The 26,997-nt window shown below is 44.5% G+C and overlaps 1 protein-coding gene across 2 annotated transcripts in view; it reads right to left on the minus strand.

The window, feature by feature from the left end:
* Positions 1–2,911: 2,911 nt before the first annotated feature.
* LOC143840056 (organic solute transporter subunit alpha-like) overlaps positions 2,912–26,997 on the minus strand; it is a 34,172-nt gene continuing 10,086 nt past the window's right edge. For both annotated transcript variants that reach the window (XM_077343012.1, XM_077343013.1), the window contains exons 3-8: positions 26,347–26,420; positions 25,313–25,471; positions 21,481–21,592; positions 19,526–19,672; positions 16,594–16,699; positions 2,912–5,212 (exon numbers count right to left, since the gene is read on the minus strand). In XM_077343012.1, coding sequence (XP_077199127.1) covers positions 5,025–5,212; positions 16,594–16,699; positions 19,526–19,672; positions 21,481–21,592; positions 25,313–25,471; positions 26,347–26,420 — 786 coding nt within the window. In that variant the 3' untranslated portion in view covers positions 2,912–5,024. The remainder of the gene's footprint in view (positions 5,213–16,593; positions 16,700–19,525; positions 19,673–21,480; positions 21,593–25,312; positions 25,472–26,346; positions 26,421–26,997) is intronic.

A 26,997-nucleotide genomic window follows, 5' to 3' on the forward strand; every position in this document is an offset into this window, starting at 1 on the left:
ATTCTCTAATCTATTGTTACCTGCAATGGATCCCTCAAAGGGAAGTGTGGGGAATTATGAGGGCATTTCCGCTCATTGAAAAAAAATACTGTTACGCCAGCAAAATGGTGTAGCGCTAAAAATTATCGTGCCTCCGGCCATTCCTCACCTTCTGACTCTCTTGCTTTCATCTGCCGCCTTCTCGTGCTGCTTACACTCTACATACCTACTTGAAATGGCAACTCTTTTCCGTCTGTCAATGAAGTCAGGCAGCCAATCCTCTTTTGCAATGTTTTGAAGTGCCTGAGATGCCTGCTTTTTTAAAAAGTAAAACATCTAATCATAGATGTATAGTGCTTTTTATAATGCCACCTCTTATGGAATCACAAATCTGGAATCTTAAAAAAATTAATCTCATTCCTGATTTTTTTTGGGGGGGGGAGAGACTTCACAGAGGCATGCTTTTTGTGACAACTTAGAGGAAAAATTCTTTTTGGCTTTGCCTGCATGACTGAACGCCTATTCATTGCTCCTGGCAGTTTGTTCTAAAAAACCTCAAAAACCATCCCCGGGAGAAGGGATAGGGAGGCAGGTGTGAGGGTGGGACATTGGAGGCAGAGATAGCGCTTCTTGGCCTCCACACATTTCTTTAGCGTATGGCCTGCTGGTTGCTCTGCTGCAGATGGTGCTTTTTAGGTTGGGGGATCCACTTTATGCGATTCCCCAGCTAGCACTTTAAAATAGAGGATGTTGCTTGAGGTTTGCTGGATGGACACGGGAGGTTGGTGACGTCATGCAAAATGCCAAAAATATGATGTCTTCATAAGGTAAGCATTTCACTTTATTTATCAGATGCGGAATGGCCCTGAATATTGCAAGAGGCTAGGTAACACAAGATCTTTTGGGCAGTTTTCGGTCCTTTCCCTGGGAGACACCCTTCTTAAATATTGGTGACAATTAAGATTGCACTCAAGGAGATTTAGTTGGGGAATATTGAGGTTAATTCAAAACTCACACACAAGCAAAAATATACAGGTTCCTAAGAAAAGGAAAGATGGGGAGAATTCAAAATATTTACCTGTTCAGAAGCAGAAGGAGGGGGGATCTAGAAGAAGCAACTCCCTTTTTATAGTAAATTTGTACCTTGAGGATAGGGGCAGGGAGTCCTAATATAAAGCCTTGAAGTGATCAGGAAGGCAATGTCAAAGGAGAGGAGGTTCATTAATGGGCAGCATAGTTTTGATAATGAAACTGTAATGGTACCTCTGGAACTGGTAAAAAGCTTTGAATGAGTCCTTGGGAATGGACTTCAGGTTGGGAGGGGGACTCCAGGTGTGAGGACTCTCTGTTAATGGGGATTTGGTGTGCCAGTTACTAAAGACAGAAAGAAGCTGCTAGAACATTTGATTTTTACCAAGAAGAAACAATACAGAATAACTAGATCTGCCACTGGTCCAGTCACAGTCTCATTCTTCATCTTGATGATGCTCGGGTGGGGATGAGTACCTTGTGTGCAAATGATTGCATCACTCCTATGTCTGCTAAGAGGCCTCTTGCTGAGGATATTGATTTCACATGGAAAATAAGCCACTTTAGGCTGATCCTGTATTGAGCAGAGAGTTAGACTAGATGGCCTATATGACCCCTTCCAGCTCTATGATTCCTCCTGGCACATTGAAGGGCCTACCTGGGAGTTAACACTACCTTTAATCTGCCTCCTAACTTCAGCTATATTTACTATTCAGTTGCTTCATTATCCCCCACCTGTCTCCACAGTGGCCTTGATCTGCAGATTTAGATATCCAGAGGTTGCAGCCATGAGTGGCTAAATATTATATAATGATGAAAGGATGTAAACAGTTTTGAATGAGGTTGCTAGAAATATTGTTTTGGACCCCTGTGGATCAGAATCCTGTGCAGAAGCCATGTGTTGACTCACTACTTGAAATCTGCATGGAGAGCAAGCATGAGCATGCTGGCCCCATCCCATAGTATGATCATCGAGTCACCTGCATGGTCTGAATGCACAGAAGAAATGGTCTGCATATGCACTGTGATCAGCAACTCTGCTTTCTGATCATGGGAAGGGTTTCTTTCACACTCCCTCTGTGTGTGAACATTGTGCATAAAACTCAGTGACTGTGTAGAGGCCGGGTATAGGCTGGCATGCTCATGCTCTCTCCCTGTGCGGTGAATCAACACATGATGGATTTTCTGCATAAGAGCTAGATTGCTACTGCCAGTCAGAGTAAATATGGAGCTAGATGAACCAAAAGTTTGATTCAGTTTAAAGTAGCTTCATGTATTCCTATATCAGTTTAGTAAATTTATTGAACCAATACCACAGGTGAAGAATATCTAAAATGCAGGTACCCTAGACTCTAGAGCTTAATAGCCTCACATCTTCTGTGTCAGCATTATGCATTTCAGTACTGTAAAATGTAGCTTAATGACAACATTGGAGAGCATCCAAATCTAAAAGAAGTAAACCACTTAGCCAGCTGAATTAAGCAGACAGAACTATGAGGGTGTTAAGTTGGCATGGCATCAAATGCCTAACACCAGCTTTACCAAGGTAGCACAAGTCAACTATAGTAGATGCAATCTGTCGATCTACCATCTACCATGGCCTGCAGACTATTTAAACATTGTCAACAGGCCCTCCTCTGAAAATTCACCCCCTGAACAGGAGCAGGGACTGTAATAGGAAAGCTAATGGTGGCTGACCACAACTGTGGGTTATTATTATTGGCTAATGTTCTGTTTAAAACTGTGATTTTATTGGTTTGTGATGTTTTTATGGCATTGTCAATAATATATTGTGAACCACCCTGAGCAGGCAATAGCGGGAGGGGTGGTTATAGAAATCCCAGTAGAAAAATAAATAAATAAATATTCAGTCCTATAAATCAATGCATTCCTGTTGGTTGACGTAGTTCATGTTTTCATTTATTTACATTTTTGTGTTGCCCCTTCAACAAAAGTGGTCATGCAGCTTCATAATCTTTTTAAATGATCAAACAATGCATATGATGCTAAAACCTAAAAAAAAGATCATACCCACTAAAGCTACTAAATTTAACCAACTGTAAGACAGAACGAGCACTGAAAAACAACTGACAAAACAGCAACCAACCGAAATCCTCATATAACCAAGTTTGGGCTGTTTTCAGAAATAGATTTTTCTGAGGATTTTTTCCTTTTTAGCATCCCCCCAACATTTTGATGTAATTGCCCTGTTTCCAGATTGTTCCCATCCTCAATAACTCTTTCCCAAACCTGCTTTACTTAAATGTTTTTGAAAATAATGTAGCTGCACTATCCATATAGAGAGCCAGTTTGGTGTAGTGGTTAGGAGTGTGGACTTCTAATCTGGCATGGCAGGTTTGATTCTGCGCTCCCCCACATGCAACCAGCTGGGTGACCTTGGGCTCGCCATGGCACTGATAAAACTGTTCTGACCGAGCAGTGAGATCAGGGCTCTCTCAGCCTCACCCCACCCCACAGGTTGTCTGTTATGGGGAGAGGAATGGGAAAGTGATTGTAAGCCGCTTTGAGCCTCCTTCGGGTAGGGAAAAGCGGCATATAAGAACCAACTCTTCTTCTTCATATTAGTACCATCTTCCCGCTAACAGCCCCTAGTTGCAGGCCCCCGTTTTTGGTTTCCTGCTGCATCATCCGTAATTGTGATGGCACTATAATGATCTGTTACAATAATTGCATAAGAAGTCGGTCAAACTTTAAAATAGACAGGTGGTGGTAGATCACTATAGTGGCCCAATGCTACTTTTCTATTTCTAATTTAGCATTTACATGAAGAAAAGAGGAAGGGGAGGGCAACAGACACCATGCCCCTGAGAGCCAATGCAGAGTTGCTGTGGATGAAAAAAGATTAGGAAAAAAGACAGCAAAAATATGCTGAAAACTCTCACATGTGAAAGCACCACTGCCAATGCACATGCCTCTGCATTTGCAATAGTAATGGAAGCCACACAGAGACACTGGATAACCTTTTTCCGTACTGGATAAACTCTTACTTGGTTGTGTTCTTACTACACTGTGGGTTTTCTTCTTTTGTACAACTGCATTACACTGCATCCCATTTTGTATTTTTGCCTTTTATCACATTATGTGGAGATGTGGCTACAGACTCTTGCTTTTTACTGGTCCAGCTGACTGCACCTTCTCCATACAAAAATAAATATCCACTAGTCAGTGCATATTAGATCTTGAGAAGGGATGTTAGAATATGCAAGATCTGTAGTATGCATGAGTCAACAGCATATATGAAGAACAGTCTACAGGGGGCATAGGATGAGATGTGTAGTTAGCATATTTTGATCAGGAACTTAATCTCCTCTTGATTGGCTCAACTGGAGGCTTCCTAGTCCTTTGAGGACACTTTCTCCCTGATTGCCTCCAGACAAAGAATGCTAGGATTCTCTCACTTCTCTTCTTTACAAAGTTGTTTCTCTTCTTAATAAAATGAATTATTCTTTAAGCAGCCAGTGCTTTACTCCTCTGTGTATTTAAGCTCCACCAACAGGTTCATTCAGCGATCAGGGAAGAGTTGAGTCTACCTCAAGCCTCACACGGAATGCAGGGGAGCACTCCAGTCTGGCATAACAGTGTACTCTGATTAAAGGCAAGTTTGTATTGAAGCAGGATGATAGTCATATATCAAGAACATCTCTTAGAGTACGGCAGATGTGAGAGCAGTCCAAGGAAGGTTTCATTAACCACTGTGCTTGCAGGGGGGGAAGAAAGATCACTTACCCAGCAGAGGTCTTGTCAAAGCAGAATATTTCACCATCTTGGTTTCTTGTGCTGGTTTGTATTGTATCAATTTAGCCCCGACATCCACTTTTGATACTTGATTGCCCAATTTATATGTATTTATTCCAGTCTCTATATCATGACTGTCCTTTTCATTACCACAGTATAAAGGCTCAGAGGCATATTTAATGTACATACAACAAATGTACTGGTCAGAGTCTTGGTTCAATAAACTGTATTTAGAGATGCTCTGTCCCACGACTGAGAATTTAAATGGCTGACATTTCCTTCCCTATAATATCGGCTCCTAGCCTAATCTTGTTTTCCTGGTTGTTGCCCTTGGTTTCCTGCCCAGAACACTCTGGAAGCTCTAAGTCATCGTATCTTTTCCGGTAGACCACCCGTGAGATCAACGTTATGAGAAACATTTCCATAATAAGCAGTTGTTGGTTCATATCTGGCAAATGGAAAAAGAAAATAAGTTCAAGGACAGGAATGTGATTTATGAATGTTCATTGGTGTGTTTCCTTCATGTCTTGATCTCTCTTTCCTGGAAAAATGCTAGTGCTCCTTAATACCCCCACCTGCCCATCCCAAAATCTGGACTCTTGTGCTAGAGAGATCTTGAGCATTCCCTCAGGGCTGATAAGTCAACTTGTGGAAGCATTTGGTCAGAGGGTCTTCAGCAGCTTCCCTGTGTGTCCACCTGCCAAAATGAAATATGGCTGCATGAGGGGACTAAACTAGAAGATTTCACTGGTGTGTTTGTTCCAGTGTGCAGCCTGTTGTGCCACGTTACATGCTATAGCGTGTGTGTGTGTGTGTGTGTGTGTGTGTGTGTGTGAGGAGAAGATATGGGCATTGGCATGCACCGGCTGACTGCCTCATCAGCATTTCGCACCATGATTGGTGGGTTGTTACAGGATTTCTGGGGACTTCAGTGCAATTGCTGTGCTCTCTCCATCAGACAGTGCAATCTAAACAGAATTACATCTTTCTAAGTACACTGAACTAAATGAGCTTAGAAGTATAACTGCTTAGAATGCTACTGGCAGAGCTGAGTCATTTTTGCACACATTTCTCCTTTGTGGTTGAGAATAAGATGCCCTAGAATCATAGAATAATAGAGTTGGAAGGTACATCCTGGGTCATCCAGTCCAACCCCCTGCACTATGAAGGACACTTACAACCCTATTGTTCATCCACTGTAACCTGCCACCCCCTTGAACTTTCACAGGGGCTTTCCGCACCGGGATCTTTGTAGCAAATTGGTTGCTGAATGAAAAATCGCCATTTAAAATAGTGGAATTCGTCGTTATGCATACCTGCCTTTGTAGTGGAATCCAGTTGCGTTTTGTAGCGTTTCCCACAGGCTTCCGGTCTTGGCAAAAATCGCTAGAAAGGAAGTGCTATTGCCAAGCTCGTCCCGCCCCTGGCCGTCAAGCAGCCAATGGGCAGCCGTTAGCATGCTCCCAAACAGCCCCTTTCCCTTTAAGAAAGTTAAAAAAAAAAAAAACAGACCCATTGCAACGAATCTGTGTTGATTCGTTGCAACGGAGAGACCCATCCAGCTGCCTACTGTGTTTGAGCTGTCATTTCATCGTTGCCACGCTCCCTCCGAGTGAAAAAAAAAATCCCCCCCCTCTCACGGGCCCGATTTTCGGCTGAAAATCCAATGGGCAGCCGTTAGCATGCTCCCAAACAGCCCCTTTCCCTTTAAGAAAGTTTTTTTAAAAAAAAACCAGACCCATTGCTACGAATCTGTGTTGATTCGTTGCAACGGAGAGACCCATCCAGCTGCCTGGTGTGTTTGAGCTGTCATTTCATCGTTGCCACGCTCCCTCCGAGTGAAAAAAAAAAATCCTCCCCCCTCTCACGGGCCCGATTTTCGGCTGAATGAATGTGTAAAAAATAAAGGGAAAATACATCAGCAAACGGGCTTTTCTGTTCTTTGTGCTTAGTGACTGAAGGGGAGGGACTGAAGCCGGGGAAGCCTCTAAACAGAAAGAGGCTCACTGGTGCGTTTATCCCCGCTCGCTCGGAGGAAAAAAAAATGGTGATCACTTCGCCGGAAGATCAGAGGAGAGAGCCAGGGGGAGGGACTTTGTAGAAACCGCAACAATGTTAACGCACAGGTCTTTTTCGCTAGTGTTGCAGATTGGTTGCAGGAGTGTATCGCTTTCCGGAGGGTGAATCCACTTTTGGGGATTTCCCTGAAAGCGCTACAAGGAAGGGCTTTTTGCAGATCGGTTTCAGGTGAGTGGCAGATTGTCAACGACGTTGTGCATAACGGCAAATCAGTAGCGTTTTCAATTGACAACCATTGTGCGATTTTGAAGGCGTGCGAAAAGCCCCACAGAATCAGCCTCTTTGTTATCCAGCCTCTGTTTAAAAATTTCCAAATATGGAGAACCCACCACCTCTTGAGGAAGCTTGTTCCACTGAGAAACCGCTCTAACTGTCAGGAACTTTTGGATGTTTAGACAGAATTTCTTTTACATTAATATCAATGGGTTCTGGTCTGTCCCTCTGGGGCAAGAGATAACAACTCTGCTCCATCCTCTATATGGCAGCCTTTTAAATACTTAAAGATGGTTATCAGATCCCCTCTCAGTCATCTCCTCTCCCTCAAGCTCCCTCAACCTTTCTTCATACGTCTTAGTCTCTAAAACACTCACCATCTCTGTTGCCATCCTCTGGACATGCTCCAGTTTGTCTACATCCCTCTTCAACTGTGATGCCCAAAACTGAACAGAGTACTCCAGGTGAGGTCGAACCAGAGCAGAGTAAAGCAGTACCATTCCCTGCCGTGATCTGGACACGATACTCCATTTGATACAGCCCAAAGTCCCATTTGCCCTTTTTAGCCACCGAGTCACACTGCTGACTCATGTTCAATGTATGATCTACTAAGACTCCTGGACGCTTTCGTACATACTACTGCCAACACAAGTCTCCCCCATCCTATATTGGTGGATTTGGTTTTTCCTACCTAAATGCAGAACTTTACATTTGTCCCTATTGAATTTAATTTTATTTAGTTTAGCCCACTTCTCGAGCTATCAGAATCATCCTGTATTATGATTCGGTCTTCTGTTGTCTTTGCTACCCCTCCCAGTTTAGTATCGTCTGCAAATTTAATAAGTGCCCCCTCTAATCCCTCATCCAAATCATCTTTAATCCGCTCTTGCAGAGCAGATTAAATAAAGCAGTAAGGACTGTTGGGGAGGAGTTATGGCGGGCTCTGTCCGGGATAAAAACTCGGAGGAGCGAATCAGGAGCTGCGAAGCGGCTCCTGATTCACTCCTCCGAGTGGCACTGCAGGGCCAAGTGGCCAATTGGGAAGCGCGCTTCGTGCCCCTCCCTATTGGCCACTTGGCCCGTCTCCCGAACAGCGCCCCGCCGACTCTCCAGTCCTCCCAAGCCGCCATCCTAGCCGGATGGCTGCCAGGGAGGACGTTCGCCCGACACCGCTGGACACGGGGAACACTGCTTCCCCGCCTCCCAGCGACTGCCCTTCCCCGCCTACGCCACTCACTCCTACTCCACCTGGCTGCCCGCCGCCGCTCATGTCCTTCCCACCCGCACCCCAGACGTCCGTCCCAGCCCGCCACCCCCGATCCCCAGCGTCCAGCCATGCCCGCCACCGCCCGCGTCCTTCCCACCCCCACCCCCCACTTATGCAAACCTGCTTGCCTGCCTGTCCCTGCGCGTGAATGCTCCTCAGGCTGCTTCCCCGCTTCCCGTCCTCTCCCTGACATTTGCCGCTGCTCCTGCAGCCCATGCTCCACAATGGCCGCCGAGACGAGCAGCCTGCAGCTGAGCCGCTGCCCTCCAAAATGGCTGCCGCCACGAGGACGACGACGACGAGCCGCTACAAGAGCCGAACCCCTGCCTTCAGAGGTCCTCCTGCTGCCCGCTGACACAACGAGCCTGCCGCTGAGCCACAGCCCGCACGCGAAATTGGCTGCCGACATATAGACACTGCCGCCCAGCCGCAGCAAGATCCAAGGCCCTGCTTGCCGCCGCCATGATGAGCCCGACGCCGAACCACACCGACATGCCAGGGCCTGCCTTCTACGGTCCTGCAGCTCTAACAGCTATGCTTCCCTGCCTCACGCTGCCCTCGCCTCTTCCTTGCTCTGTCCCATGCTCACTACTTACTCCCCGCCATCCACCCGGCACCCACCCCTCCAAACGCCCAGGGACCCCTGCCATACTGCGCGCCGCTGCCGATGCGGCACATCTGTCACCCCTCTCCCTTTCTACCCACTCGTGGGGAGCCCTGCACCCGCAGGCTACAGGGCCGCGTCCCTGCTAGCACCCATTGTATTTTCAGTACAATGGGCTTTACATCTAGTTTATAAATATGTTGAACAACACAGGCTCCAGGACAGATCCCCATCTGTCACTCTTCTCCAAGAGGATGCTGAACCATTTACAAATACCCTTTGGGTATGATTTGCCAACCAATTATCGATCCACCTGACAGAATTAGGATCCATGCCACATTTTACCAACTTGTCAACAAGAATATAATGTGGAATATAATGTGGAACCTTCTCCAGGCTGAACATTCCCAAGTCCCTCAACCTGTCTTCATAGGGCTTGGTCCCTTGGCCCCAGATCATCTTCGTAGCTCTCCTCTGTACCCTTCCAATTTATATACGTCCTTCTTGAAGTGAGGGCTCCAGAACTGCACACAGTACTCCAGGTGTGGTCTGACCAATGGGACTATGACATCTTGTGATTTTGATGTGATGCCCCTGTTGATACTGCCTGCTCATGTTTAGTTTACAATCCATAAGTACCCCAAGGTCTCGTTAACACACAGTGTTACCTAGAAGTGTATCCCCCATCCAGTAGGCATGCTTTTCATTTTTCTGACCCAGATGCAGAACTTTACACTTATCTTTATTAAATTGCATCTTGTTCTCATTTGCTCATTTTTCCATTGTGTTCAGATCTCATTGAACTCTGTCTCTATCTTCCGGAGTATTTGCCAGTCCTCCCAATTTGGTGTCATCTGCAAACTTGATGAGTAGTCCTTCCAGCCCCTCATCTACAGCATTAATAAATATGTTAAAAAGTACCAGACCGAGCACCGAGCCCTGAGGTACCCTGCTACTCACCTCCCTCCAGTCTGATGAAACACCATTGACAACAACTCTTTGAGTGTGGTTCTCTAACCAATTACCTATCCACCTAACTATCTGAAAATCCAGATTGCAGTCCTTCAATTTATCCATCAGAACATCATGGGGAACCTTATCAAAAGCTTTACTAAAATCCAAGTAAATGACATCAACCGAATTTCCAGCAAACCTTTTACTTGGTCAAAAAAGGAAACCAGGTTGGTGTCAGGAATCAGGCTGAGCCCAGCCGGTGGAGTCCCAAGTGAAAGCGCATCAAGAATCCAACAGTCGGTTGCAAATTCTAAAGCAGAGCTTTATTAGGCAAAGTCCACAGTTAGCTAAGCATGCCAAGATCTTCCTAAGCAAAGATCTTGATAATAACAAAGTACAAGCAGAACAGGAGGGGCAGATATAGGGTCCACCAAATAAAGGAGGGGTGCTCAAAGGGTTTGGCGGGAGAGCGGGTAGGAATGACAAAAGGGGTCCTGTTCCCAGGCTACCAGATGGCCAGGTGCTTATCGGGAAGATGGCACATTGTTGAGACTTAGCTGTCTCCGCAAGGACACTTACAGTGAGATTGATACAGTTGTTGGGGGCTCCTCGCCCGCTGGGAAAGGAAGGGAGGAAACTTCTCAGAGGACAGGTTTATTGCTTTATGGCCTTGGGCTGCCTCGGCCGGAGGAAGCCTGAGAATGTGGGAATATGCAGGAGCAGCGGGGAACAGGATGGCATGAACCAGGGGGGTCATGACAGTTGGTCTGACAGGACCTGTTGGAGACAAATCCATGCTGACTTCCTTGGATCACCAAATTGTCCTCCAGTTGTTTGCAGGTCGCTCCCTTTAATATCTGACCCAGAAAAATGAAAAGCATGCCTACTGGATGGGGGATACGCTTCTAGGTAACACTGTGTGTGAACGAGACCTTGGGGTACTTGTGGATTGTAAACTAAACTAAACTGTGAGGCTTTAGCGAGCCATTTTGCATACAAAGTCTCGTCACTCCGCCATGATCTTCCCGCCACAGTTAATACAGTAAACGAACTGGAGACCTGTTGGCCGCCTTTGTGGGTGATGTTCGATGGCTTCAGACGGCTCTCTGATGTGGACAAGTTTCTAGGTTCGGTTAGGGTGACCACTTGCCCCCTTGATCCCTGTCCGTCATGGCTCCTCAAGGGAGGTGGCCAGAGGATAGGAGGCCAGCTCAGGGACATTATCAACCTCTCCCTGGATTCCGGGGAGTTCCCTGAGCAGCTGAAGGGGGCAGTGGTTCACCCTCTCCTGAAAAGATCTATGCTGGACCCGCGGGACCCAGCCAGCTACCGCCCAGTGTCGCATTTGGCGTTCCTGGGCAAGGTGGTTGAAAGGGCCATGGCAGACCAGCTCCTGGCATTCTTGGAAGAAATTTCGGCACTCGATCCATATCAGTCTGGCTTTCGACCTGGTCACGGGGTAGAGACGGTGCTGGTCGCCCTGTTGGACAACCTCCGTCGCCAGCTGGATAGGGGCGGGTCGGCAGTGCTGGTTCTTCTAGACCTGTCGGCCGCTTTTGACACCGTGGACCACGAACTGTTGGTCCACCGCCTCGCCAGCACGGGGATACGGGGCACAGCTTTACGCTGGATACGCTCCTTTCTCCAGGACCGGACCCAGAGGGTAGCAGTGGGGGATGAGCTCTCGCGCTCCTACAGACTTCCTTGTGGAGTCCCTCAGGGCGGAGTATTCTCCCCCACACTGTTCAAAGTCTTTATGCGCCCTCTGGCCCAGCTGGTGTGGAGTTTTGGGCTGGGTTGCCACCAGTACACTGATGACACCCAGCTCTATCTCCTCATGGACGGCCGCCCGGACTCTCCCCTGAAACCATTTGCCAGATGTTTGGAAGCAGTGACAGAATGGTTCAGGCATAGTCGCCTGAAACTCAACCCCTCAAAGACGGAGGTCCTGTGGCTGGGACGTAGGGGGTGGGCCCAGGAACCGCGCTTACCCACCCTGGGAGGGACGCACCTTACCATCGCGTCCCAGCCAGGAATCTGGGTGTGATCATCGACGCCTCCCTGACCTTGGAGGCGCAGGTCAAAAAAGTAGCGGGCCAGGCATTTTTCCACCTGCGCCAGGCCCGACTACTACTGCCCTACCTGTCCCCCGAACACTTAGCCACAGTGATCTATGCAACGGTCACCTCCAGAATAGATTTCTGTAACTCACTCTACGTGGGCCTTCCCTTGTCCTTGATCTGGAAACTTCAGCTAGTGCAAAACGCAGCTGCTAGGGTCCTCACTGATACACCTTGGAGGGCCCACATTCAGCCAGTGCTGAGGCAGCTGCACTGGTTGCCAATTGCTGCCCGGATCCGGTTCAAGGTTTTGGTTCTAACCATCAAGGCTTTACGCGAGTTGGGACCCCCACATACCTGAGGGACCGCCTATCGCCCTATGCCCCCCGCAGGGCCTTGCGCTCTGCGGGTGAAAATCTGTTGGTCGTTCCCGGCCCTAGGGAAGCACGCCTTTGGCCTTTTCGGTCCTGGCCCCTGCCTGGTGGAATGAGCTCCTGGGAGAGCTGCGGGCCCTGCGGGATCTTCCATCGTTCCGCAGGGCCTGCAAAATGGAGCTCTTCCACCAGGTTTATGGTTGAGGCCAAGGCTGACACCTGTGCCCCCCCGGGATTCGGGACTTGGGATGGGGATTTAGAACTAGGAACCATCAGTATCCCCTCTCCACCTGCCAGTAGTCGGAGGGGGGAAGTTGATTAGCCGATCTTGCCATCTTAGTTAGTTAGTTAGTTAGTTAGTTAGTTAGCTAATAATGTCAAAACTGTAATTATGGTTTTAATGGACTTTTAATGGGGTTTTAAGATGTTGTAACCCGCCACGAGCCACAAGGGAGTGGCGGGGAATAAATCGAATAATAATAATAATAATAATAATAATAATAATAATAATAATAATAATAATAATAAACATGAACAGGCAGTGTGATGCAGCAGTAAAAAAGGCAAATGCCATTTTGGGCTGTATCAACAGGGGCATCAAGAAGGACGTAGATAAAATTGAGAGGGGACAGAGGAGAGCGACGAGGATGATCTGGGGACAAGGGACCAAGCCCTATGAAGATAGGTTGAGGGACTTGGGAATGTTCAGCCTGGAGAAAAGGAGGTTGAGAGGGGACATGATAGCCCTCTTTAAGTATTTGAAAGGTTGTCATTTGGAGGAGGGCAGGATGCTGTTCCCGTTGGCTGCAGAGGAAAGGACACGCAGTAATGGGTTTAAACTACAAGTACAACGATATAGGCTAGATATCAGGGGGGAAAAATTCACAGAGTAGTTCAGCAGTGGAATAGGCTGCCTAAGGAGGTGGTGAGCTCCCCCTCACTGGCAGTCTTCAAGCAAAGGTTGGATACACACTTTTCTTGGATGCTTTAGGGTGCTTTGGGCTGATCCTGCGTTGAGCAGGGGGTTGGACTAGATGGCCTGTATGGCCCCTTCCAACTCTATGATTCTTTGATTCATTTTCATCTTCAGTATTGTCTATTGAGTTTTATGTTATGTCATCACTTATGGGGGAAACCAACAGCTTGACATTACCAGTCCAGAAACTCATCACCATCACCAGAAACTCATTGGTAAAACCTAGAGGAGAGTGACACTTTCAGGTTTTTCCCCAGAAGTAATGTCAATCAACAGCTATTTTGGTGGTTATTTTTCTCCCTCTGCTGCTCAAAGCTGGGAATCATGGATCCCCCACTCCCATGAGGGGCTTGGAAGCCCTTGGCTCCACCACCAAATCTCCAAAACATTTCCAAAAGGAGTTGGCAATTCTAATTGATTGTCTGAGGGACTTTATTGATTCTTCTCCTTCACTGGGATTTAATGTAAGGTCATCTATGTTCTGTGGTAACTAGATGCCTGACTCATTTAGTCCCATTTTATTTATTTACATATATTTATTGTGACTTTCAATGGTAATTGTGCACTTTCCCCACAAAATGTAGTGACGGGGCACTGGCTTGTGGGCTTGTAAATCCTACCAACCACTGGCTCTTGTTGTGAAACTCAGATTTCAGGAGGGCTGTGCAAATGTTCAAGAACACAGGGGGAAAGTTGGAAACTTCTCTGGACAAAAATCTGTTTCTCTTCCTCTTCTGTTGCAGGTATATAACCTGTGAGTAGCCAGCAGCACAAACCGTTGGCATGGACTGGAAGCCAAAGTGTTCTTGATCCTTGTTTCTTAGCCCTTGGTGTTCCTTGGATTTGAAGTCTGAGATATAAGTAGAATATATACTATGTACACCTGTCTGAGATGTTGTTGTTAGGTGCGAAGTCATGTCTGACCCATCGCGACCCCATGGACAATGATCCTCCAGGCCTTCCTGTCCTCTACCAGGCACAATAGCAAGACATAAACCAACAGATAAAATTCTAAAGCAGATGAACAAGACAACAAAACAGCCTGCACCCACCACCACCATCAGAAAAACAACAGATCACTAAAAGGCCAGGAGAAACAAATTTGATAACCTTATGATAACCTTATTAAAAGCTTTACTGAAATCCAGATAAACTACCCTATATACTTGCACATAAGCCTAGTTTTTCAGCACCTTTTTTCACACTGAAAAAGCCCTCCATGGCTTATAGGCGGGTATATATGGTAACTGAAATAAAAGCCTGCTTCAGACAGCCAATCGTTGCATTGCCTTTTGCAAATGTGTACTGCAAGCTGAGCTTCCTCTGACAGCTCGTAGGACATCAATGGTTTGACTGAGGGGCTCTGATCTTTTTTTTTCTTTTGCCTTCACTTTTTCCTCTTTTTAATCGCTTCTTCCAAACTATTCTTTTGGATTCTGACGGTGGGGTAGGTTTTGCGGGTGTTTTGGAATTTACTTTTCTTTCTCCGAGTGTTTCTACTTTTATCTGAAGGGCAGCATTGTTTACCTTTTCTTCTTGGGGTTGTGTTTCTTTTAAAAGTTGATTTTTACAATTCTTTCCTTCAATGTTCAGTTTTACTGTTCTTTATTTCAGTGTTTTGTTCTGGGAGGGGCACTGCAGCTGTAGTTAGAGTTGTCCATTCTTCCAGTTTGGTAGCTGTTGTACTTGTTGTAATAGATTGCTAGTTCCGGGTACTGTTGACCTGCTCTGGTTTGCTGGCCTGGGGGGCACTATTTGGTTCTCTTGCCAGAGCTGTTCTCACAGAGCAGTTCTGTCAGAGCTCTCTCCGGGTGTCTGGCATCAAGAGAGGAAGGGAAGGCAATAGTAAGCTGCTTTGAGAATCCTTTGGTAAGTAAAAAGTGGGGTACAAAAACCAGCAGCTATTCATCTTCTTGACTTTTTTGTATTTGTTGTGGGGAGGGAAAGCTGAATGGGAAAGCCTGTGATGGAGCATTTCCCACCCTCGGCTTATATGCGAGTCAATAGGTTTGTCCAGATTTCGTGGTAAAAATAAGCGCCTCAGCTTATATGCGGGTCGGTTTATGTCCACAGTATTCCCCTGATCCAGCAAGATAGTCACTTTCTTGAAGATGGGGACAACATTCACCCACCTCCAATCATCTGGCACCTCACCTATTCTCCAAGAAGTCTCAAAAATAATGGACATAGGTTCAGAGATGACATCTGCAAGTTCTTTTAGTGCCCTTGGATGTAATTCATCTGGCCCAGAAGACTGTTTCATTTAAAGAAACTAGGTGTTTATGGACTGCCCCCACAGTGATCCTAGGCCACCATTCCCATCCTCTTTGTTGTGATAAGTTTTTGCCACATTGCACTATTTCCCTCACAAAAGAAGACTGAGGATAAATAGGAGTTAAGCAGTTCAGCCCTCTCTTCATCATCTGTTATAACTTCACTTTCTTTTCCTTGCAGTAGTCCTACAGAGTCCATACTCTTTTTCTTACTTGAAATATAACTAAAGAAGCCTTTTTTGCTATGTTAGCACTTCTTGCTAACCTAACTCATACTGAGCTTTAGCTTTTTTAACACTCTTCCTACAGTGATTGGTTATTTGTTTATACTCATCCTTGGTAATAAGGCCTTCCTTCCATTTCCTAAATGACTCTTTTTTTATTCCTCAAATAATTTGACAGCTGTTTATGGAGCCACCTTGGCTTTCTTAGGGTCCCTCCATATTTTCTTCTCAAGGGAATTGTTTGTGATTGAGCCTTCAGTATTTCCCTTTTAAGAAGCTCCCAGCCCTCTTGGACTACTAAGTAGTGACCATGGCACCATGTCAATATTGCTGACACAGCCATGCCTGGGCCTTAGGCTCGAGTTGCCCATGGTTCATGGGAATTACTTCAAAGTCAGGTATGTAGAATTTTCATCAACATAGCTCTTCTGAGCTACTTCTGTGAACATATGATCATTGCTAATATGGCAAATAAATGAAAGAGAAATGTTGGTCATTTGAATGAGCATTTAGGCCAGTGTAAATCTGACATTTGCATTAAAAAAAACCCTGAAGCAAAAACTGATCGATGACTCACATATGGAAGCACCCTGAAAACATGATTCTCAGTATGTTTATGTATAAGTAACCTGCACAGGATTCAGTGGGATATTCTCTGGGAAATGAGTTTTGGATTACAGGTGTAAGCCCTCCAGGAATGACTTTGTCCCATAGACTACTTAACATGGAAAAGGTTGATCATTATAACAATTTAAGATAGAAACCACTTCAGTCTGTCAAAACAACTGAAATATGAGCAACTTACATGCTCCTCGTGCAGACGATGACAGTGGGGGTGCACAAGCAATTACCCCTTGCATTGCCAGTATGTTGATGATGGATGCCTGCAGCTGGCTCAGAATGAGGATAAACTGCATAAAAGGCATAGATGGATGGATGAATACCATGCTATTTGGTTCACAATCTTGCTTGCATTAACAAGTACATTTCCCACCTAAACTCAAGAGAGGAGGCCTTCTTATAGCCCTTAATGGCAGTATCAACATTCCTTCCTAGAGCTGAAGAATACTACAGCCATAGAAAAGTCAATGCTATTCTTACAAGAGAAAAAGTCAGGGTAATGAGTCTGCTTTATCATATAGGGTCTAGTAGCCAAAAAACAGGAATCTTGCACTTAGTGGTAAGATTTCTGTAAAGAGAACATTAACATGAGGACAAACATGCAACAGCATAGCTAAGGTATGGCAACCAGGGTCCATGCCCTGAACGCCTCTTGCTGGGAGGTGCTACTGCTCATGAGGCTCCCCTACCAACTCACTGTGGCTCTCTGCCTGCCAGGATGCTGGAGTAAGACCAGGGCATGGCCTGCCAACCAAGGACTTGCTTTTTCTCCTGGTCATAGAGGAAGGTATGGCGGGGAGCCATGGCAGAGGGACCCAGGGAGCTGGGCAGGAGACACATTTGCCTCCTGGGCCTGAAGACCAGACCTCTGCATGAGAAATTAGAGACCTGGTGAGTCTGAATCATCAGGGAGCCATAGAAGCAGAAACATCGGGTGGGCAAAAGAGAGATTCATGGCGGGATGGAAGGCCAAGTTCTGGGAAGGACCAAGGGGCAGTGCTGGAAGTAATTTCTCCCTATAGAAGGCATGAGGGTGGTAGGCATGGGTAAGGCCATCCAGAAAGAGTATTTAGAGTGATTCCAGCAGAGGGCCTGGAACAGACCCCAGCAATTCCAGGGGGCAGAATACAGAAAGAGCCCCCCCCCTATGCCAGGGAGAGAACTGCTTGATGAGTCAAGGAATAGCAGCCCAAAGCAAAGTCCAGAAGGCCCTGTGTATGGTGCAGGAGAGCGGAGTGGCAGGAGGAGGAGGTCATTGGATTGGGCCAGGCACTTCCAGCAGAGGGCAGGGGGCAAAATGAGGCAAGTAGGGATGGTGTCAGGAGAACTGGGTGAAGTCTGCACGGAGCTTTTATTCCAATCCCAGGTCGATTCAATCCCTACCATCTCCACTGAATGCGATTTCCGTTTTTATTTTGTCGGATTTAAATTTTCCCTTTGCAACGAGCATGATTGATCCGGAGTGACCCTACCTTTATCCTGCAATATCTTTTAAAGCTCAATATTTTAAGAATCAGATTGAGAAACCATGAGGATCTCCAGCTGCTTCGCATTTGATGCGGACTCCATGGTAGAGAAGCCCTGATTAGCCAAGGTTGTCAAGCTTTTCTTAAAGTGGAAGCCCTAATCTTCTCTCAGCAGAAGCCCTAACTTTTGTCGGTAGAGGTTTGCCTTGTGGTTCCCCCCCCCTGCTCTGATCCTCTCCACCACCCCCTTCCATGAAGGGAAGGGAAGGAAGAAAGGAAGAAAGGAAGGAAGAAAGAAAGAAAGAAAGAAAGAAAGAAAGAAAGAAAGAAAGAAAGAAAGAAAGAAAGAAAGAAAGAAAGAAAGAAAGAAAGAAAGAAAGAAAGAAAGAAAGAAAGAAGCTCCTGTTGCGCTTGGCTCCCCACTCTCCTTCTGAGCCTCCCTAAGTATGTGCAGAACACTTTTCTGTTTCAATGGGGAGGGGGGGAGAGGAAGACCCGAGTTCAAATTGATCTGGATTCACCACGACCCACAATGGAATAAACAATGTAAGTGCAGATTCAGCCCCTGATGTAGGGAGGGGGAATCCTGGAGGTGGGGGCTAATGGAGAGGAGCAGTGAATGTGAGATGAGGCTCAGGTGAGTCAGAGAGGCAGGAGGGAGGTTGCACAAAGATTGCAGGGACCTGGCGATGGGAAGAGGTGGTTGGGCATGCTCCACCATCTGATGAACCCATCACCTCTGCACCACCAAGTCCTGCCTCACCTGCTCCTGTGTCACCAAGCCTCATCCACCTGCTTGTCCCAGGCAACAAATAAACTAGGCATGCCATGCACACATGTTACGTGCATGTCAGTTCACAAGCTTTTCTTCATGCAGTTTCAAAAACAAACCAGTCAAAGGTGTAGCATTGTATCTTATCATGGAGAAATATAAGCTAACAACATGAAAGACAACCTCCCCCTCCCCACAGTTGGTTGTGATTGACTTGCATTTCTATTACAGGTCTTAAATTATTCAGGACTAACTTGTCTAACTGAATTCAATGGGATAAACTTTTTCAGGATTGGGCTTTTAAAAATACCACATGTGTATGGTAAAGAAGCCCAGAGATGGGGGGGAGGGGGGACAAAATGTTAGGGCACTGCACCAGTTTACACAATTATATGTAACTGTTACCGAAGTTCACAAATGAGTTTTAGCACTGTATTGCAGGATAGATTGGTCCATGACCCTAATAATAATAATAATAATAATAATAATAATAATAATAATAATAATAATAATAATAATAATAATAATAATAATAATAATAAAAAATCTGAATCTGAATATTGCAAGATACCTTTTTTAACCCTCAAAGCTTTATCCATACAGAGTGAAAATAACATCCTTTTACCATTTACAGTCTCATAAAGACAATGGAGTGTAAATCTTTCTCAGTTCTCCATTGTTGCCTCCAAAAAACTCAGAAAGAAACTAGCACAGAATGAAAAATTCCTGTGCAGGTAACATTTCAAACTGGGATTCAGAAGGGTGGGGGTGGAACATTGATTGTTGATCTCTCTTTTCACTTTGCAGCCCTCAGTTGTTCTCCATGAAAGAGACACTTCAAATTAAGGCTTATAATGAAGCCTTATAAACTTTCTTACCTGATAAAGTGCAAATTTAGGAATAATCTTCTTGCAACTGAGAAGAACTCTAACATTTTGAAACATAATTCCAATTGGCCACAGGGCAATGATCGTAAGAACGCCTACAAAGCAGTTAATCCATATGGCAGCTCCATTAGGAGAAAGCTGAAAAGTAAATTAAATAGCTGTACAGGTTGTATTCTGTGGCATAACATTTCCTGCTCTGAGGCAGGGGTGATTCAAATAAGAATACACACATTCCCTTCTTAATCAAAATTAATAACACTGGGGGGATTTCCACACAGTGGTCAAAATGGCAAGATGCCTCCTACCTGCAATAGCGTGATATTAAATCATGCTATTTCTCCCTTGCACACTTTTTAAAGCCTTCCTGCCACATCTTCTTGCGGTTTCCCCTTCTCACATGCTGAGCAAAAAGCAAATGAGAGAGTGACGTGCTCTTTCAACTCACCACTCCTCTACCAATGGGGCCAACCAATCGGTGGTTTGTTGGTCTAGCCCTTAAAAAAAAAACTTGAAACTTACATGTAGCTGTGCGTATTCATTCCTATGTAAATGCATTGCCACATTAGTTAAGCCCCCCCCAAAAAAACAAAACACGGCCAGCCAGCGGAGGGCATGGTGAGGGAGGCTACCTGCATGCCATCCAGCATCCAGGACTCCTTCTCTCCCGTTCCAGCACCGCTTAAGCCAGGTCCTACATGGGCAGCCTGGAGGCTTTGTGGGTGGCACGTAGCGAGCGCCCTTTGAACATGACTGAGAAGGATGGTAGGATATAACCCCAATATCCTGAAAAGGGCATTTTGGTCTGCAAAGGAGGTGACATATTTTTGACAGCAGGCATAAAGAAAGACCTTGGCTCACAGTTTAATACACTTCACCACCAGCCAGCGCAAAGACTTCTCTATCATTAGTACATCAATCACCACTTCCATGCAAGTGGTTCATTCCACTGCTTTATTATGAGTTGGTGAACCTCCATTAGAGCAGCAGCAACATACTTAAGAGCTTCTAGTCCTAGGCAGATATCTTTCCCAGAATCATTAGCAGCACTGTTTAGCATGCAATTTAAATATAATACGCCTCTATTTTACCTTCCATCTTTACTGTACACTAGCTGCCTTTTAACCATACAGAACAGCAATTCTGAATGGGTCATCGGTTGTTTTTATTTCACAATCACATGCATGGGAAATAGTTGCTTATGCTGAATGGCATTTCTTGCAGTGCAATCCCAAGAAGTGTTATGTCTTTCTAAGCTCATTGACTTCAAAGTGACTTAGAAAAAGAAGGGTTGGTTCTTATATGCCACTTTTCTCTACCCGAAGGAGTCTCAAAGCGGTTTACAGTCGCCTTCCCTTTCCTCTCCCCACAACAGACACCCTGTGAGGAGGGTGAGGTTGAGAGAGCCCTGATATCACTGCTCACTCAGAACAGCTTTATCAGGGCGAGCCCAAGGCCACCCAGCTGGCTGCATGTGGGGGAGTGCAGAATCAAACAGGGCTCGCCAGATTAGAAGTCCACACTCCTAACCACTACACCAAGCTGGCTCACTAGGAGGTTGTGACTCTGGTTAGGATTATACTGTTGGCTCCAGAAATGTTTAGAGTTCAGATACTCATTAACAAGCATTGTCAGCTTTTGATATGGTTAAGAGCCAGTTTGGTGTAGTGGTTAGGAGTGCGGACTTGTAATCTGGCATGCCAGGTTCGATTCTGCGCTCCCCCACATGCTGCCAGCTGGGTGACCTTGGGCTCGCCACGGCACTGATAAAACTGTTCTGACCGGGCAGTGATATCAGTGCTCTCTCAGCCTCACCCACCCCACAGGGTGTCTGTTGTGGGGAGAGGAATGGGAAGGCGACTGTAAGCCGCTTTGAGCCTCCTTCGGGTAGGGAAAAGCGGCATATAAGAACCAACTCTTCTTCTTCTTCTTCTTAAATACTTGCTTACATCAGAAAGGCTGTAGTTTCCATTGGTCCAAAGCACTATTGATAGAAACATTAAAACTGGGCGGAGGAAAGCCAGTTGGAATGTCCCAAGTTTCAGTAAAAACAGTGTTCTCCTGCAAAACAAAGGAAAAATGGGAGTAAACACATTCATAATTATGTTATTCATAAATGACCTGGACTTAGGGATAAGCAGTGAGATGGCCAAGTTTGCAATTGACACGAAATTATTTAGAGTGACTAAGACAAAAATAGATTGCAAAGACCTCTAAAAGGATCTCTTGAAACTGGGGAGATGGGCAAATGATAAATCAATGAGAGCAAATAGAAAGAGATGCATATTGGGGCAAATAATCTCAGCTTCTTATATACACTGACAGCAGCAAAAGACCAAGAAAACCCAGTGTGCAGCTGCTGTGAAAAAGGCAAATTCCTCACTAATCATAATTAGAACAGTAACAGAGAATAAAATTACGACTGTCATAGTGCCATTATACAAATTTGTGGTGAGATAACTCTTGGAATATAGTGTGCAGTTCTGGTCACCACACTTGAAAAAAGGATATTGTAGAGTTTGAAAAGGAGCACAAAAGAGCAACCAACATGACCAGGGAACTAAAGCAACTGCCCTATGAGGATTGTTTAAAACAATTAGATCTGTTTAGCGTAGAAAATGTTGAGCATAGAAAAAGGCGAGTAAGGGGAGATAATATAGAAGTTTATAAAATTATGCATGGCATGGAGGTAGTGTGCAGTGAGAAACTCTTCTCCCTCTCCTGATACTAGAACCCAAGGTCACCTACTGGAGGTGAGGAGGCATTTGATTTGACAAATGAAAGTATTTCTTCACACAATCTACAGTTAATTTGTGGAACTTACTGCTACAGGATGTGGTCATGGCCTCCAATTTAGGAGGTTTTATAAGGGGAGTGGACAAATTTATGGATGACTGCATTATCCATACTGATCCTGATGGGTATCTACTCCCTCCATACCAAAGTTTGCATACCTCTTTAAATAAGTTCATGGGGAGCACAGGCAGGAAAATGCTGTTGCAATCCTCCTGTTTGTGGGCTTCCTAAGGTAGTTAGTTGACCATGTGAAGGGCCTTTGGTCTGATCGCACAAGGTTCTTTTTACATTATTTAGAAGTAGTAGTAGTAGTGTTGTTTTTGTACCTGCTTTTCACTACCCAAAGGAGTCTCAAAGCAGCTTACAATTTCCTTTCCTTCCTCTCCCCACAACAGAAACCCTGAGGTTGAGAGAGCACTGCGAACTGTGACTAGCCCAGGGTCACTATTAAGTTATTTATTTGTAGAATTTGTATGCTGCTTCTCCAATCATTTTGTACAGTTGAATAGGGCAACATGTGAATCCTGACAAGATGGAAGTTTTAAGGGTTGGCAAACTGTGGCAAAAAGTGTGTGCATTTAAATTAACCTAATGCGAAAACTGGCCCCTGGTGCCCAGAGTATGTTGATCCATGCTACGATAGTCTTACAGTTAATCTACTCCAACATATTCTACATGAGATGGTTCTTGAAGACAACCAAGAGTTTTCCTGGCCGATGGCTGAAACTGATGTTATGATCAATTCTAAAATGTTGCAGATTTGTGTATTATGGTTGATAGTTTGTTGTATTACTATAAATATTATGAGCTGTTTTAATATCACTGTAATCGTCTTTAAGTCCCATGTGGAAAAAAGACTAAAAGTGCTCCACATAAGTAAAGAACAACTGATGCCAGCTGCTCTTGTAATAAACACTGTCCTCTTTAGGTATGTTCACGTAGTGGCCACAATGAACCTGCATACAATACCCCATAAGTGATTCATCCAAAATAGCAATATGCGTAGCAGTGCTATCTGTTACTTGCACAAATGTATGTGGGTATAAGACATGATAGTAGAGGCTGGGACTGTTCTAAACAGCCACTGTACATTATTAACTCCAAACTTTAAGTTATTGTGGAGAGTAAAATATGCCCTTCCTCAATCTTGGAATTACTGGACATAACTGGACACAAAAATTAGATTTCTTTGGAAGATTTAATCACTCTTGAAGCAGCTCATCCTGCAGCTATGATCACCCATTTCTAAGATATGCAGCCATTTTAGATGTACAAAGAACCATTTGTTTCTTAAAATTATCACATGAAGCTTTAGCATTGATCCATTTGCTAAAATGCATATGGGCAGAATATCTAGCATCAGTTTTCATCTTCAGGGTCCATTCCTGGGTTGCCTTCATGGGAAAGACATGAAGGGACTACAATCATGGTACTTTCCCCTCGGTGCAAATTTCATTTAAGACAGGTCCCAAACTTACAACATGTTTTGAATGTCTAGGCTCAGTCTTGGAACACGTGAAATGATGTTACAAAGCCTCCAAGCAGATATAATTTGTGAAACTACATCTGGTACTCATACATCTAGGAGTCAGAGACTGCATCTTCCAAGCAATTTGGAGAATAACCCAATTTTGGAGATGATCTTTGGTTAGGTTACTACTGTTTTTGATGTGGCAGCAAGTCCATATGATCAGTGGGAGTGAGTGTATGCTCTGCTGCCCTCCCCTTTTCCTAACAATAAGCCCAGAAAGGTTCAGAAATCTTGCCTTCATTCTTCAGAACATGAGAACTCTACTCAGTATCAATCTACAATTACATCATTCCCCCTCTCTTTATTTAGCTCTCCAACCTTATTCACTTTGCCCCTCAGGCATTCTCATTAATGATGGCAAGCTGCTATTTCATGAGCTATATTAATGAACTTTGGCTTAATATAATTGCTCAATTAATACAGCCATAATTGCATAATAATGATGAAATCATAGCGGCAATTTTATGCCTGCAAATAATTACAGAACTATAAACAGTACAAGCAAGTGTGCAAATGAGCTGGCGGATCAGCTGTCCTTGACTTCTCAAGAAAACTGTTTCAACACATATCAGTTGTTGACAAATATCTGATATTAGGTCATGTCTTTCCTCTATCAGCCTTATTGTACACAATTCAGGCAATTCATTTGAATAGACTGCTTCAGATCCTAAGATTTAATGTGCAAAGAAATACTTTGGAATAGCTGCCATTATCACCAGATTATCACCACAGTGCCAAGACATCCATTCAAATGATCCATCCCATGCCCTCCTCTCTGCATAATTCCTATTCATACTTGGTATTTGGAAGGCACCTTCAAAAGTCCATCCTTAGTAGATGGTTAAAAATGGGAATATTCATACTAAGCTGCTGCACACATTATGATTACACAGCTTGTGCTGGGATCCCCCACTCCATCTTTCAGTTGGCCATAAGTTGTGGGTTCCCCTCAGTTCCTGTGCATGAGGTGTCTGACTCATATCCCAAGTGGGTTTCTCCAATGGGAAAGTAGTGGTCCCTGAGGCTAGTTCATATCAGGAAAGTGGCATGTGAGGGAAAGCCGAAGCCCCTTTTACCCACATGCTGTGGTCCCACTTGGATTCAGGTACCATACATGAGGGAATTGAGGGGAAACTGGTACTTAGATCTGTCTGAAAGAAAGAAAAGGAAAACCAGATCCAAGCTGCAGAGACTATCTTGCATATATCAGCCCTAGGAAATGAGGCTGTCTCTGCAGTGTATATGGCTTTTCAGGTCACAACAAAGGTTTCAAGATGAGCAATAAATGGTTCAGGAAGCTAACAGATGTTACAGCGTGATCTCCGACTCAATGTAACATTAATGATACAACAGGATTTTGTTTTTTAGTTGAAAGGAGGAGTTGTGATTGTATGTTATTAGGAAAACACTGATTTCTAACATTCTGAATGAGCAGGTTTTAAAGGGAAATTTACCGACTGATGCGTATATAAGGGAGACAAAGACAATAGCAGCAGCAGGGCCCAGTGCTTATCTTGAATTGGTCATTTTCAAAGCGTCTGAGGAATAGATTTTGACCACCACACTCTTTAATCATCATGAGGAGGAACTTGTGGATAACGATGGCAAAGAACCTAGGGGAGAAACAAAAACCTCATATGGTGACACGTCATGGTCAGCCGATGGGGCTGTATGCCTATGGCACCTTTCAGGCATGAAGATATAATCCTTGGTTTCTGTAATGGAAAAATGTAACATATAAAGCTACCCTGAGAGCTCACCTTGGTAATATGTAGCAATACACCATAGGTGGTAGAAAGTACAGCAGTCAGTGCAGTGTTCAAGAAGATCTTTGGCTGGAAAAGCCATTGCATGTCTATAGCATAGCATCTTCACTAGAACTGCAATGTGTCTACTTCATTCAAGAGATCCTCCTTGATTTTAGATGAGATAGCCATAACCCCTGACAGTCTGATTTCCTATTCTTCCTTGGACATAGCTATTATTTAATTGTCTCTCAAGATGCCAAAGGGGTTCTTAATTTTCTCTTATAAACGGAACAGTTAACGGCCTCCTCCATAAAGCTCTCCTACTAGATTTTATTCCTTGCCACCATTTAGATAAAAATCAGATTGGTGCCATATAGTGTTAAAAATAACCAGTGAAATATCACAGGACAGACGTATGCTTTTTGTATGACATCCTTGAGAGGTAATTGAGGCAATACTGCTTCAACTTAACTGTCAGTCAAAGACCTTGCATGCCTTTCATGTACAAACTAAACAATAATAATAATTTTAAAAATCCCACTCAGTTCTTTTATCTAGCTGGCTGTCTCTACACACTAGCATCAGAAACTGAGTTAACTATATTCTCCTTACATAACAAAATAAGGTATTTTATTTCTATGGAGCAAAAAGCAATTCTTACATATATACCAAATAACTATGTTTGCTTAATGCTAGTGATTGTTAAAGGCTCAGAAGTGCCAATGTGAAGGAACACATACACTGCAGCAGTAAAATCTGTAAACATTGTTGAGCGAGGAATCCACATTCCAATGCACGATGTAGTGGCTATTACCTAAAGAGAGAGAGAGATACAGCAAGATTGGCAAGGATTAGGGATAAAAATCATTTCTGAAATGAAAAAAAAATAGTGGGTAAAATCCAGCCTGTACTGAATGGAGTAATTTTTTTCTTGACTTTCATCATTTTTAGAGATGCCTGATAATAATTTAAGATGTATCGAAATGTACCTTCCCAAAACTAGAGTGTGGAAACATATCCCAATGCATTTTCACAGGTCTCTGACTCAGCTCTGTCACGGCCCAATCCATTAAAAATACTTTTATATAAGAATGTTGTTAGTTGGAAAGTCATGACCGACTCATCGCGACCCCATGAACAATGATCCTAAAAGCCTTCCTGTCCTGTACCATACCGTAGGATGCTATTTGTTGTTTATGAAAGGCCCTTTGCATGGGCTCAGAGGCTTCGGTTTTCTAACTGACTCATCCCACATTTCAATTCAAGTATCTGTGTATATGAATAGTAGTAAAGTCATACTTTATGCTGATTTAGTGCTCTGGATATCAATCCTTATGTTCAGTAAGAATTAATCAGGCTAGGGAGTTATTCCTGAAGAAGAAATGTTCCAG

Source organism: Paroedura picta, chromosome 6 (assembly GCF_049243985.1).
Source record: "Paroedura picta isolate Pp20150507F chromosome 6, Ppicta_v3.0, whole genome shotgun sequence".
Lineage (NCBI taxonomy): Eukaryota > Metazoa > Chordata > Lepidosauria > Squamata > Gekkonidae > Paroedura > Paroedura picta.